Raw genomic sequence first — 15,285 nt, 5'->3', positions numbered from 1 at the left:
CAAAGTTCATTTGGATGCTTTAATTATGTTTGATAAATAATGTTCACTGAAAATGCTTTATTTTCAGATGCTTAATGGGACAAATACTCAGGTTGAACTTTTTCATGCTTAATCTCAGGCTAAAATGTAACGGTTATTTGTAAAGTTTGAATAATATTCTGTTTACTCATCTCGAGTGACAGTATGTTTACAGGTTGAAATTGTTCATTTGTGATTAAAAAAACCTCATTGGCTTGGTATTTCACTAGTGAAAAAAATGCTATTATCTGCACGCGTGGCATTTTACTGTGTATTTACTCTATCAGTACTTTACACAAATGTTAAGGTAAGTCATGCCTTGATCACTGAGGAATAATACTGTTAGACTCCTCCATCCAGAGCCCATTCGTCCTTGCCTCTTGTTTCTGCCTCAGATCCACTGCCTTTTCTATATAGCCTTCTTGTCCGTAAGACAGCACTTTAAAGCCCTTGTTAGTATAATGCTTGGTGCGACAAAACTATTAAGGCCTCTCATTGCAAAGGCTCCCTGTTTTCCTATGTTCACCTTACCCACTGTATTAGAAATACCTGTCTTTTCCTTCTGTGGGTACCTTAACTACACATAGAGAACACGTCACTTTTTTTTTTTTAATTTTAGAGATTTATTCATTTACTTACTTACTTACTTACTTATGATAGAGAGAGGGAGGCAGAGACACAGGAGGAGGGAGAAGCAGACTCCATGCTGGGAGCCTGACATGGGACTCGATCCCAGGACTCCAGGATCACACCCTTGGCCAAAGGCAGGCGCTAAACCGCTGAGCCACCCAGGGATCCCTGAACACTTCACTTTTAACTCCTGGTCACTATATATGTGTTTTCCCCACAACAAGCAACTCTGTGACATCAGCTAGGTGTCCTACAATTTAACTTAATTCAATTCTAAAACTTCCAAGAAATAATGTCAGATCCCACAGTTAAGAAAACAGTTCAAGACTATTCCCACCCTACTTTACATGCCAGTCTCAAGTACAACTTGTCACCTGTGTTTCTGACAGAATGGACTATAAATCTGAAGTTCCCATGAACCCCTCCTGAGTTTGATTTAATTTGCTAGAGCAGTTCACAGAACTCAGGGTAACATTTACTTCTGTTTATCCATTTATTAAATGCTATGATAATGCATATAATGAACAGCCAGATGTAAGAAATACATGTGTAGTCTGGAAGGGTCCCAAGCACAGGAGCTTCTGTCCCCAAGGAGATGGGGTGCATTATTCTTCCTATACATGGATACTTTTGCATACTAGGAAGCTCATTTCAAGCCCTTCTCCCCCCTCTGGAGGATAGGGGCTGGGGCTGAAAATTCCAACCTTCTAATCTTGGCTTGGTTGTTCTAGTGACCAATGAGCCATCCAGGTGCCATCCGAAGCCCACCCAGAGTCACCTCATTTACTTTTTTTTTTTTCCAGTGGGCTCTAGGCCCAACATGAAGCTTGAGCCCACAACCCTGAGGGACCAGAGTTGCATGCTTTTACCACGTGAGCTAGCCAGGTAGTCCCCTAGAGTCACCTCTTTTGAAAAAAAGATTTTCCTAGGGCTCTAAAGGCTCTAGCCTTTAGAAGGGTTTTAGAATTACATCAGAGATAGGGTCAAAAAATAAATATTAAAACAACAGAGCATCCTAGTGCTCATATCACTGAAACTATATAAGCATTCCAGAGACCTGTGCCTGGTATCAAGGGAAGAAAGTAATACATATTTCCTATTATCTTGTAGCCACCATCAATCAACTGGATAGCCATTTATTCAAGATACACTAAGGTTGTATTTTCTCACACCTCATTTACCACTTACATCCAAGACCACTTTTAGGCTGTTCCTCAGCTAAGCAATCATTGCTTCTTGGAAGCCCCCCAAGAACAACTGTCGGTACAACCCGCTACTCTTCCTCATGCATGGATCTCAGGTTTGCCCTTCCTCATCCTGTGACCACTTTGGCTCCTGACTCCCAGTTTTCCTCCTTGTCTCAAGGGATATCCTTGTTCTAATTTCCAAGAAATGGTAAAAGAGTAACTAGTAAATAGGAAGTACTGGTAAGTGGTGGAATGAGTTAGCTCTTTGTGCTTCCTCCCTAAAGTCCCTATTATCTAAAACATATTTGAAATCTCAAGGTACTGGCACTGAATCATTTATCATTTCATTTATGTACAATCAAGTGCTTACTTAACCCTGGAAGAGGCAGAGATGATGAGCTTTGCAGTCAGTAAGAGATGTGTTCACATCACTTACTAGTATGAAACCCTCAGCAGGACACTTACCTTCTCAAAACCTTTCCTTGTCTGTAAAATAGAGATAATCATTCTGACTTCACTTAGCATAGTGCCTCATTTAGGATGAAGGTCAGAAAATGTTAGCTATTGTTATTTACACATGACTGTTATTGGCATTTAGAAGGGATTAAATCCTTGGAATTATTCTCAGTCCTCATATGCCTCATGACAAGGACCACTGCTCTCCACACCGTGGGTGTTAATTGTACAGAAAACAGAACTTTTCAAGTTCTGTCTTTTGCTAAAGTGGAAGAAGGAAGCCTTATGTAAGATCACTGTACAGAGCTTATGACCTTGCCAGGCTTAAATGTCACAATCGGGCAGTAAATGATTATTTACCAGTCAGAATCACTCCGGAAATAAGTGTTGTTTTAAGGCATGGACACCTGTCTATAAGAATTCAGAGTCTTCTGACAATGTACAGGATGGTTTTCACATTTCAAAACTTCTGAGTTTTGACTTAGTCCTGAAAGGTGGGATTTGGTATGTGTTCCTTTTACATATCTTGCAAAGACTTTAGAAACTTGAGTCAAATTCTACCCTAAATTTCAAGATGAAAGCTGCTGGCTAATTTTCCCCAAGACTGAAATATATATAACTAAGATATTTTCCTATTTTTCTTCCTCTGCCAATTAGCACCAATACAGATGAAAAACCTAAAGAGAATATCCATTTAAGTCCTCAAGAAGACAGCGGCATACAGCCTCAAACTCTGCAAACAAATCAGGAAAACAGCAGGTACCTAATGTACATATCGAATTCATAATGTTGTCAGGAACTCAAATACTGAAAATGAGAACAGGATTTGCACATGATGATGCTCGAGTTGCATCACTGGTACCAGGGGAGTTAGAAAGTACTTCAGGAAGTGGAAAGGCCTTGGTGGTTGTTTTTCTTGGGACTCTGGTTGCTTCCAGGGAGTTGGGTGAGGACTGTCAGCGCTTTGCCCAGGCACTGTTTTCACAAAGCTTTCCGTAGGTTTGTGCCGTGATGCCATGAACCTTTGAGAAGGAAGCTTTCGTTTTCCTTGTGGAACCCACGCATTGGCCACTTGGGTGTGCCTCCCGGTCCCCCACTTCCCTTCAATGTGCAGGGTCACCTCAGGATCCTGAGGAGACTCTGGACTTCCCCTCCTCTGCTTCCCCACTCTCCCTGAATTCTGTGCCACAGCTGGCCTCCTGACTGCTCTGTCCTTTCTATCTGCCCCCCACAGAGGCTTGTCACCACACCTCATCCCTGTATTCCAGGAATTCAGATACCAGCTTACTAGCACAGCTGTTGTGTCCTGAATGTTCAGATGTTTGCTACAGGATTGGGGTGAAAGGGAAATTATACAACCCAAAGTGGCACACAACTTAGAACTGAATATTAGAAATCCTTGAACTAAAAAGTAATTGTTTTGCAAATAAAGATTTACTGGATCACAGTCTCACTCACTGTTAGCCTATTTATTGCTTTCTTGGTGTAATAGTGGAGTTGAATGGAAGCCACAGAAAGCAAGACTGGGTGGCATACAGAGCCAAAATATTTACTATCTGGTCCTTAAGAAGAAAAGTGCCAAACCCTGAACTGTGTCATGTGATCAGGATTTTCTCACTGCTTAGTCCTCCTTGTAGGTCTTGGCTTTCCACCCTTTCCCTAGGCCTCTCTCACATTAGACACATGTTAGTTTTGTTAAAATCTTCAATGTATTCTCAGGGTACCTATTTTGATTTGGTTTTCTGATAAATTCAAAATACCTTTTTTCTTTTTCATGCAGGGCAATTCGCCCAGTCCTTGTTTATACTCTGGCTGTGCCCTAGTATCGTAAAACATCTATCCAGTTCCTTAGGACAGGGTCAGAAACACCAGCACCAAAAGCCCATAAAGGGGATTAGGGCCACTCCTGTAGAAAGCAGAAGCAAAAGTATCACATTTTTAAATAAACGTCCTCTTTCCTATATATCAATGTATGCTAATTTAAACCTGATAGTTTATATCTACAAACTTGTCAGAAATCTTAAATTCAACAAAGGATAGTAGAGCAGCTATTGAAAAAGTTAACGGGGCATTTTATAGTTAATCAAGATAGAGGCATTTCAGATCTTCTAAGCAAACATAGAGGGTTTCTATGCAAACATATGGTTGACTTTTTCCTAAATAGAATGTTTGAATCCCTAGGTTTATTATCTCACTTGTACTCACTTTGCTTTTGTTGAAGAACTTGTTCTTCACAACTGTTTATGGAAGCAATTGAAATCCACATTGCTTTTTAAAAATTCAGAATTGCTAATTAACTTTTTGAAGCTTTAATGATCATCCAGCCTGATTCTTCTCAAAAGAGCATTTGCATATACCCTAGAAAGCTTGACTCCTATATCCATAGGGTATAGAAGTCCTGAGATAAGAATGACATGACTTTTAAGGAGAGTTTTTTTCTAATGTTATTCCAATGGTTTGAAGGGAAAACAGCATTATATTAACACAAATAAATACATATGGGAACAGAAGTCAAACAATGTAGGAGATTTTAAGATAAAATAAGACAGAGAATATTATGCGTTCAGGGATGTTTTGCCTTATGCTCCAAGACTCTTGGACTGATGCATTTCTTGTCCTTCACTATGATGGAAAAGCTGTGCGAAACTGATTACAGCCAGCTGTGCTGCCACCAAATATAAACACACAAAATAACTGACTGTGAGGGAAATGGTTGTCCTTACAAAAGTGCATTTAAAAACAATACACAGGAGTATTTAAAATATCTTTTGATTTCTCCTCAGTCCTGCCAGGTTACCTACCTAAACACTGAACCACTTTTCTTCCAATCAAACTTGCATTAACCCACCTCACTATTCATTCACCCAAGATTCTCTCCCAAAGTGCTCTGGTCCAAAGTAATGTCTGTTTTTGGAACTCATAGCACCTACTGTCTATGCCATTTTTAAAAATAATTTCTTTTTATAAGTAATATGTGCTTTGGAAAATAGAGAAGATACAGAAAATTATAAAGAATAGAAAAATTACCTGAAATAGCTTCCATCCATCCAATGGCTAGTATTCTTAGGCTTCATCACATACTTTACCTTTACAAGGTTATACATTGAAATGATATTGACTGTATAATATTAAATCTAATTTGGTATCCATCAAATGACAACCATTCATGTATCATTAAAAACCATATAGAAACTTATATCCCAAGGTATTCAATATTTCATTTATGGTTACCTATTAGCACTATTGCATTCATTCACTTGCTCATTCTTCAAACATTGATCAATGTACCAAACTGTACCAATGTGTTTTCTTTACCACGCTAAATTGCTTATGAGTAAGGACCCCCTTTCAAATTTCCCCAATCTCTAAGTAAAGACTTAATCAAATGAGAAGAGTACAGTAAATACTTGAGAATAAATTGATCAGAGTTTCATATATCCTCAACTTTTCTGAAATGTCCTTTTATATCAAGGTATATGTCAAATTGTGTACATTGACTGTATCAACTTTTAATAAAATCGGAAGAAGTCATTAATGAAATGGTTTCCAATCTCCTTCTAAGACTGGAATTTTTCCCAAAGAAGAAAGGTTGATCATGTGGTAGACCAGAAGTGAGTCACAGTCTGTACCTTGCTTAAGACGTGGGCACCCTAGCCAGGCACAAGGACAGAGAGGGTGATACAGGTAAAGAGGCAGATTCCAAAGACACAGCTGCGAGCTGAAAGACATGAGAACGTTGAAAGATGATGCAGGTAACACATAATGTTGGGAAGCCTTGTGAGATAGAAAGAGAACAATGATGAGGCATCAGGTGGCAAGAATAATAGAGGGTGTCAGCTGAGCTTATGAGCCTCAAGAGGGGTCTGTTCCCTGGCCTTAAGAAAGAGGAGAGGTTCCAGCAGGGCCAGGGAAGGGTTTGGACGTCTTAGACTATCCAACATCTTCTTTCAGTCTTGACTGTGTTAGGGAAGCAGGACATGCTCTCTGAGGCTGACCCTCCTCCAAACTGCCAGCTCCTGTTTACTTTCCCCTGCCATGACATGGCTCAGAAACAAGAGGCAGAAATTTTTTGTGCATTATGAGGGACCTTTATGTTTCTGGAACAAGGCTTAACACTGAGAACATGCTTCCTTTGACAAAAAAGGCAATGAGGAAAGGTCAACTTATTCCTTAATCTCTCTCTTACCTACCCAGTGTCTCAATATTTTCTTGTGCCCTACCTAGCACCACTTAGGAGGGCATAAACACTTCTTCTAAACTCAGACTTATGTGTAATGCTAGTATCATGATTTTAAGCAGTAAATTTTGGGGGGGGGGGGTGTTCACTTGTCACTCATGCTGTCACCTGAATAAAAATATCCTGTTATTTCAGTGCCCTTCCTTGAGAAAGTACTCTCACGCTGGAGAACATCTTGAATTAAAATGTTGTTGGAAAGGAGCTAATTTAACAGAGGAAGATGTGAAACTCAGAACATCTTGGAAGTGACCTCACATGAGATACAAACATGTGCACCTGAAGATGCTGAAGTGCTCCCAGGAGCTGGTAAAGGCTCCCTCCTCTCTGCTTGGATACTGTCACTCCATGTGCTCTTTCCTTGTGCTGGAAGCACACATCATCTAGTTAGGGGAAAAGTCTGCACTAAGGCTATATAGACTCAATCACTTAAAGGAAGAAGGTATCACTTAGCATTTCTGTTAACAAGTCTGTTCATCACCTTTCTTATTTTCAAATGCTCATGCTATAAAATGGGCTCTTAACAAGAATATCAAAATCCAGGATGAAGATGTGAAAAACAAATAAGTCACGTACAAAACTACTCAGTGATAACTAGTGTCAATATTTGATTCATTTTCTGCTAACCTTTCTTCATAGATGTTTATTTTTTTATACACAGGTTTTTCTTACTTTTTCTGTAGAGCAAAATCACCTATTAGATCAGAGTAAAATCTAGCTAGATGAGTTTTTATGTTCTCTAGGGAAAGAAGTATTTTCTGTTTATTAAAAAGGCAGTATGGGCAGCCTTGGTGGCGCAGCGGTGTAGTGCCGCCTTTAGCGGGGGCCTGATCCTGGAGACCTGGGATCCAACCCGCGTTGGGCTCCCTGCATGGAACTTGCTTATATCTCTGCCTCTCTCTCTGTCTCTCATAAATGAATAAATAAAACTTAAAAAAAACAGGCATTAAGTGAATCTGGGAGAGAGGTTTTCAGGAGAAACATTTTAAACAATGAGCTTTGGATATTTCCTAAGCTCTATTTCTAAATCAATTTGAACTATGTTCTATATAAAAAATACTATTTAAAATAAAAGAAGTGTCATTATAAAAGGAAGGGACTTAGTTTTGTGTAGACTCAGAACACATCAATAAATCAAGAAACCATGACTTTTAAGAATTGCAAAATTAATGTACAAGTAAGTATAGAACTAAGTGGCCCTGGATTCCCACACTGGTTCACGTACTTAGATCAAAAATTTATTTGGTATGATATCAAGGGTCGTGCTAATGACCTAGAGAATATCAGAGCCTTTCTGGATATTTAACAATAGGTTTGCATATGACTACTGCTAACCACTGTACAATTTGGGTTTAGGTGTCTAGTCTGTCACACTTACCTTGAAAACATACAGAATGAACAGCACATCAACTTGAAGTTTTCTTTAAAATCATGGAATACAGAGAAAAAACAGGAGCAGCAAAGTCAACTGACAAACTAGGAGGAAAAAATTACAGCTTGTATCACAGACAAGCATAACTGGCATATTTGGAGAGTTAAAAGTTTAAAGGCCAACCCTCCCCACCCTACTTCCCTTAAATAGACAAAGGACATACCACCAAGCCACCAAGAGAGAGGCAGGTAGCCCATGAATATATGAAAAGATCCTCAGTGGTTTTGCTTGTTGAAACTTAGGGAAATCTAGTAGGTCTTGAGTGTCTGAAGAAGTACACTTTAAAGGAGGGCTAGAAATTAACTGCTGGCAATTGGACTTTCTTAGAATTAAAATTCCCTATCACAAGAAAAAAAATATAGGTTCCTCTTTCTTCCCAGAATGCAGTACGTCAGTGAGAACTGTGATTAACTGGTATCTGATGCCTGGTACATTGAATTTAAAGAAATTCATGAGATTCTTTGGTCTGTGACATCAGTGACACACGGGAACTGCTGTATATACTAAGACGGGCAAAATACTGAATTGCCAACTTTCATTTGTGTCGCTGAGCAATTCTGTTAGCCTCTGGCCTTCCATTTTTCATCTGAACGTAGGGCTGGACCAACTAGTCTCCAAAGCTATTATTACTGCTAACAATCTAACTTTTCTTCTAGTTTCCATTTTGTATACCTTACACGTAAGTGTGACATGTAACTTCAAGTCTATGCCGTTTAAATAAAATGTTCTGTGTCCACTTGTATAACAGGGAAGGAATAAAAGATTTTTTTTCTTTCTAAATCTATGCCGGTATATGGTTTGTAATGTGTTTACTTTTTGAAGCCTTTCAAAGCCAAGCGGAAACAAAACGTTCCTTCGGAGACAGGCCCTCCTTCCCGGACATGAATGTGTTCAGAATCCTGTGTAGGGTGAGGTTTACCATTGGATGCTCTTGCTGGTAACAGCTCAGTATGGCCAACCGGCTGGCAGGTGCGTACCAGGTACAAATAGAGGCGGCACCGCTTCAGGGCCAACATCAAAATGATGGCTTAAAATTATCCTGTGTTTAGTCATTCTTTTTCAGGTTTTCAGATACCTAATGTGTAATTCACCAGGACACTGACAGCTCTGTCTCAGAGTACTCACAGGCTCATTCATGCTGCTACCGCCACCTCTGAGAAGCATGATGTAAACACGAATGTAGGAGGCCAAGTCTCATCCAATATCGTGATTTCTTTTACAGAGTTGGCCTCTGTTTGATGACATCCCCACACATCTACCTCAGCCCTACTGCCATTCATAAAGGAGATCTAGCACATAGCTCAAAACCTGGTGTACACACAGGCATATTCTCCATGTTCTTTTTCACTCTGGCAGCGTGACAAAATCCTTAAGGGCAGTTGCAGGAAAACAGGAGCCTTTACTGCCCTACATCACTCAAAGCCTTGACTCTTTTTTTTTTTTTAAAGACTCTATTTATGATGGTGGGGAATGTGCACGCACAAGTCTGGGGGGCGGGGGGTGGGGGGAGAGGTAGAGGGAGACGGAGAAGCAGGCTCTGCACTGAGCAGGGTGCCTGATGTGGGCTTGATCCCAGGACCCTGGGATTATGACCTGAGCTGAAGACAGATGCTTAATGGACCGAGCCACCCAGGCGCCACCCGCAAAGCCTTGACTCTTGAGTTTTATTCCTGTCAAGGCTACAGGATGTTCATTGTCAACACTCTGTCTTTGAACTAAGTCACTAAAATGATCTCAAGGCTAAGAGACAGACAGTAGCTCCACTTCATATCATAGTTTGCCCTGCTTGATACAGGAGTGTTTTCTGTGTGTAGACAGTTATAGTTCCCTCCTTTCGAGGCAAGCCCCACTTTGTTCCTAGTGTCTAAAATTATTAAAATCTCTCAGAGCTTTCCCAGCATTTCTTTGGTAAATCCATGCTGGGGGAAATTGGCAGAGACACGTTAGATGCATCTGACAGCAACACCTGCTTATTTCATACTGTATTCATAGGCATTTATTATGCACCTACGACAGACCTGCAACTTTCTTAGCACTGGAGCTACAGAAGAAAACTCTATCCCTGTCTCATGGAGCTTTTCCAGAAAGATAGGGAACGGGGCTCAGAACCTTTTGAACGGAGCCTTAGTTGGTTCACATGAAAATAAATCAATCAATGTGAGATTTATTTTTCAGTTATATTAAGAAGAGCTCGATCAACCTCAGGCATATAGTTTACTGGTAGAAGGAAAGTTCCAGTGAAACACCAATTCTTGAATGTAATCTACCACTTGTAACTAGGAAACCAAACAGCAGCTGTATTTTCCCATCTTTTAATTTAGTCATGAGGAAAGAAAAAAAAAAAAAAACAAAGAAACAAAAGCCAACCTCTAAAGTAGCAGAAATGGTTGGGAAAATGCTTTCCTCTGACAGAAATGTACTCTTTCCTCATCCACCGCTTGATTTTCCACTGAGAGGCTGTTTCACCAGAAAAGGTCTCCCTCCTGCGGAGCAACTTTTTTTTTTTTTTTTTGGATTTTATTTATTTATTCATGAGAGACACAGAGAGGGAGGGAGGGAGGGAGGAGCGACACAGGCAGAGGGAGGAGGAGGCTCCCCGAGGGCGCTCGACGCGGGACTCGATCCTGGGTCTCCGGGGTCACGCCCCGGGCTGCAGGCGGCGTCCACCGCCGGGCCCCGCCCCCCCGGGCGCCCCGCCCTTACCTTCTCCTCAGGGAAGCGCCCCCTTGCCGCGGGCAGGAGGCCGCCCTCCGCCGCCTCCCTCGAGAACGGGCTCGGCGAGCGCGCGACGACCCCGCTGCCTGTGCTCCGCGCTCTCCCCTCAGCGCGCCCTTCCGCTCCGACCCCGGACGACGGCGGCGACGGCCCCGCCCCCGGTAGCCCGCGGGCCCCGCCCCTTCCGCCACGGCGCGCCGCTTCCGCCCAGGCCCCGCCCACGTCCCGCCCAAGCTCCGCCCCGATCCCACCAGGCCCCGCCCACGTCCGCCCTGGCCACGCCCTATCTCGCCCTGGCCACGCCCCTCCGTTGCGCACCTGCCCGGGGATAACTGGGGTGGGGGATTGTGGCGTGCGGTGCCAGTCCTCGGGGAGGAGTCCTCCTGGCCGGCTCCTAGGCTCCCGCTGGGCACCTGCGAGATGACGGCGTCCCGCGCACCGCGCACCAGCTGTCCCTGCTGCCCGCAGAAGCGCTTTCCTTGGCGCTTGGTCGGGATCCTTTTGGTGGCCCCAGTGCTCCTGCTTTCTCTAAACTCTGGTAAGAGCCTGGAGAGGTTATGCCCTCTGGCCCTGAGCTGGAGCAGATCCGGGGAGCTGGCCAGAGGTACCCAGGGGCCTGGAGCTTTGTGTCCTTGACCTCCTGATCCTGATTTCACTATTGATCTGCTTGCACGCACACAAATACAAGCACAGACTGTTTTGCTCACTGTTAGCACCACACAGTGGCAGTCAAGACAAGGATGCTAAGACTGATTGACAATGGCAGACAAAACATACTGCTAGCGAATACATAACCCAAGAGAAGTGCTCTGGAGGAAAGGAGCTTGATTCTCTGATAGCATTTAACAAGGTCTAGTGGCACAGAAAATCTTTCACTAAAACGGGCCAAACTCTTTCTCTGTGGGATTCTGTACTTACTATTCCCTCAGACTTGCAATATTCTCCACCGGCCCTTTGTATATAAGGCTCCTTCCTCTCATTCAAGCTCAATTGAGATGTCACCCCCTCTCTGACCACCCTATCTCAGACACACACACTCCAGCTCAGATCCCTCCCTGATGGGGAGACACTCTTGCCAAACTGCTTGCTCTCCCCACTAGAATGCAGAGAGCTCCTCTGTCTTGTCACGCTTGTCATTCAAAATGCCCAGCTTTTTGCTCAGTATCAACAGTCTTGCATAACCTTCAAGTATCAGAAAATGAAATATAATATTCAGCTGAGGCTTATATAGAGTACCAGCGAAAGGTTCTTTAAAGACCCAGGGTTAGGATGGCCTTTCTGTGGTGCCTAAGCTAAGGCGGGGCAGCTGATGTCAGAAAGGCTCTGTCTCCTACTGTTTATGTAGACTCTGCAGTGCCCACAATACTCTCCTCTTGCTTGTTACTGGTGGGGAGGGGCTGGTGGCAATAAAAAGAAAGCAAAAAGAAAAAAAAAAGTTTTTAAAAAGGATCAAGTTGGGATCCCTGGGTGGCGCAGCGGTTTAGTGCCTGCCTTTGGCCCAGGGCGCGATCCTGGAGACCTGGGATCGAATCCCACGTCGGGCTCCCAGTGCATGGAGCCTGCTTCTCCCTCTGCCTATGTCTCTGCCTCTCTCTCTCTGTCTCTCTGTGACTATCATAAATAAATTAAAAATTTAAAAAAAAAGGATCAAGTTGAGGTTAGCCATGGAGCTAACAATGAAGGAGACCATGAATATTGTTTGGAGGAGAGGAAATACAATGAATAGGGTGAAAATTGGAAGATCACAGATACTTAGGGATGCAGAAAAGGAAGTTGCAGGTTCAAAGGTAAAATCAGGATAGGTATGAAATTAGAGAAAGTCCAAATGAGGCCTCGTTATGTAGGGCAAGGAAATAACGGGAATAGAATACACATGTCCATTTTGAGGCAGCTCCCACGCCCAGAAGCAGGTTTGTAAGCAGACAGTGTTGTGCCTGGAGGCTCGCCATCTCCAAGGCACTCAGTTGCCAGCTACGTGAGATTGCAGAAGGGAACATTTGTCCAGTTCGGGACCAGTCCTACTCTTCCAGAAGGAGTCTCTGCCTCAGTGGACAAAACCCACCATCTCCTGTTGTGAGTGGTGTCTTTAGGTCTTTCCTTTCTAATGAAGAAGCCAAGATCCCTAAGTGCTTGCTTACAGGGCAGTTTCTTGGTCTCCTTCCTCTGCAGATTACAAAGCAGAGACAACAGTCCTTATCTGGCCAATTGTTAGGTTACCAGAATCCTGGGAGATAGGCAACAGAAGAAATTGCGTGGCCAGATCTTTCTCCAGTGCATAAAACTAAAAGGTGATTATTTTCAATATTAGATGCATCTCTGTATTCTTCAGCATGGTGTTCTGTTTGACTGCGGTGGCCCTTTGAGCGCCAGATGTTTTGCCTAGCCCCTCCAAGGGACATCCTGTGCTTGGTGCTAGGGCTGCATGTGTGAATGGAGTCAGCCAGGGGGACTATTAAACACAAAAACTTGTGATAGTGACTGAAAGATCCATGCTGAGGACAGTCCAAGAGGAGGGGACTGGGCACTGCCTCCCGGGGAAGTGGAAAATTCTTGCTAGAGGAGCAGTTGACTGGGTTCAGTGTTAAGAAGTCAGGGGTTGAGCAGGAGCCACAGCTGAGCAGGAAGGAAGGGTGTTCAGAGCAGAGGGAGCTGTGTGATTGATCAGACGCTTAGACATATGACATGGCTGGGGGCATTCGATGACTGCAGAGCTACCCGGTGTGGCAGCAGGAGGACAAGGGAGGCAAGAGAGAGCCCGAGGACTAGATCACAGAGCCACACATTGTGAAGAGCAACAGGATAGTCAGCAATGAACAATCACCATCCTTAAAATTCAGACATGACGTTATTAGCTGTTCTTTCAGGGCAGCTTATGCCGTTTTTTTTTGACTTAACACATAGCGAATCGAAACCAGGGTTACTTTAATTTTTCCAGACTCAGTAGAAGACCATGTCTTGAGGACTACATTGCTAAGTGTGTTGGTGGAAGCACGGGAGGGTTTCAGATGAGTGTGGTGGGAAGCAGTGTTGCCTAGTTGCTGGGGATGTTGTCTTGGACAAATTACTTAAGCTGCTGTGCCTTAGTTTGCTCATCTTACAGAGGGGGAAATAGTATCCTATTCATAGGATGAGTATGAAGATAAGTTAGTTAAATTGCCCTTAAAATAATGGTACAGGTAGTGCTGAAGGTTCGCTATTGCTAAAATTAGTAATATCACCACTGTTGTTTTAAGAAAGAAGATGTAGAATCTTTGGTTACCGTACTTGGGGGAAAAATCCCCATTATTTGGAGTTCTCCTTTGATAATGTTAAATACTGTTTGTAATAATAGCAGAAATGGAGATTGGGTCCATGATAAAACAAGAAAGCATAAATATTTTGACATGAGAGAAATCAAATACTCTGATAAAGGGAAAGAGCTGTCATTCAACCAATGAAAAAGTTTGAAGAGAGGCATAAAACAACAAAGACAAAAATGATGATTTGGTGATTTCTCTGGAAGACATTGGCTGAGCAGAAAAGAATTTGAGTTTTTGTCTAAGAAGATCTGCTAACTGCACTCATTCAGCTGTGGCGCTGGGCATTACAAGTGCAGTGATATGTCATACGTGGTCCTCAGAAGGTAACAGTCTCGGAGGGAGTACAAACAGTAACGACTTAGGCTATGAGGCATTCTGTGGAAGAAGTAAATGGAGCATCGTGAGGACACGTCAGCTAGTTTTTTGATAAGAGATGTCAAGAGCTACAAGAAGTGGCATGTCACTGAAACTGAAAGATGAGTGGGGTGGGAGGAATGTGGGATCTCTGGTCAAAGCTGAAGTTAAATGATGCAAGGAGATCTGGAGTGTTGATGTAGTTTAGGCAATTGAATGGACACTGTAAGGAATCGAATAGGGCTTGAGAATATTATGCAAGAGTGAGCAGAGCCCTGATAGGGACAGGCTTTACAAGTCAGCTAGCCATGATAAGGAGCCCCTAGGCATTGTCATGAGGGCATTGGGGAAGTCATCGAAAGGTATCTGACTTGGAAGAGTTTTGGTCACTGTCGTATCAATGTGACTCTGGCAGCAATGTGAAACATGAAATGAATGAAAGATGATGAGATAGGTAAGGGGGCCTGTTCAGAAACGCTGATAGCACTCTAGAGAAGAAATGGCAGTGGTGTGAACTTGAAGCAAAGGTAGAATTAGAGCGGTGGATCAGACATTCGAGCTGTGAAGACCATCTGTTATGTTTGCTGAGCATGTGTGAAAACTATCTATCTTGTTTGCTGGGCAAGGGGTCACACTCTGGTTTCATTATGTTATTTGAGATAGCATGACATTTTCCAAGTGGAGCATGTGTGGCTAGAACCAAACCCAAGTCCTGGTACACAGCAAAGCCATTCACAGAGACATCAGGTATGCAGCAAGGGAAGTTTGAGAGGCAATCAATGGAGGCGACAGGAGAGTAAGCCTGAAATTGTCCTCTCCAAAGGGGGAGAGAAAAAAAAATTTGTTTTGTTTTTAATAATCATAGGGGTGAGGTTATATACATGTTGATGAAAATGGCAGGGTCTTATCCATGAGGTAGATGGAGCATGTACCTTAGTGACATATACGCATACATCCCAT

The 15,285-nt window shown here is 42.9% G+C and overlaps 2 protein-coding genes and 1 long non-coding RNA gene across 7 annotated transcripts in view; 2 read left to right on the top strand and 1 right to left on the bottom strand.

Moving 5' to 3' along the window:
- LOC112910991 (complement receptor type 1-like) overlaps positions 1–8,737 on the top strand; it is a 70,754-nt gene extending 62,017 nt beyond the window's left edge. For all 3 annotated transcript variants that reach the window (XM_072733379.1, XM_072733377.1, XM_072733378.1), the window contains exons 22-23: positions 2,949–3,050; positions 6,664–8,737. In XM_072733379.1, the coding sequence (XP_072589480.1) occupies positions 2,949–3,050; positions 6,664–6,676 (115 nt within the window). In that variant the 3' untranslated portion in view covers positions 6,677–8,737. The remainder of the gene's footprint in view (positions 1–2,948; positions 3,051–6,663) is intronic.
- LOC140595016 (uncharacterized) lies at positions 618–10,796 on the bottom strand. Its single transcript, XR_011996408.1, has 3 exons — positions 10,661–10,796; positions 7,904–8,001; positions 618–6,009 (listed from the first exon to the last, which is right to left on the bottom strand). It is a non-coding gene; the product is annotated as an uncharacterized lncRNA (long non-coding RNA).
- Positions 10,797–10,990: 194 nt separating this feature from the next.
- The window catches only part of LOC140595014 (membrane cofactor protein-like), a 30,329-nt gene continuing 26,034 nt past the window's right edge, over positions 10,991–15,285 (top strand). For all 3 annotated transcript variants that reach the window (XR_011996406.1, XM_072733365.1, XM_072733366.1), the window contains exon 1: positions 10,991–11,210. Coding sequence is in view for 2 of the 3 variants with exons in the window: in XM_072733365.1 (XP_072589466.1) it covers positions 11,093–11,210 (118 nt within the window). In the remaining variant the exon portion in view is untranslated. The remainder of the gene's footprint in view (positions 11,211–15,285) is intronic.

Source organism: Vulpes vulpes, chromosome 13 (assembly GCF_048418805.1).
Source record: "Vulpes vulpes isolate BD-2025 chromosome 13, VulVul3, whole genome shotgun sequence".
NCBI classification, from domain to species: Eukaryota; Metazoa; Chordata; class Mammalia; order Carnivora; family Canidae; genus Vulpes; species Vulpes vulpes.
The sequence above is the reverse complement of the archived record's forward strand: the minus strand, read 5'-3'. Positions and strand labels throughout refer to the sequence as shown.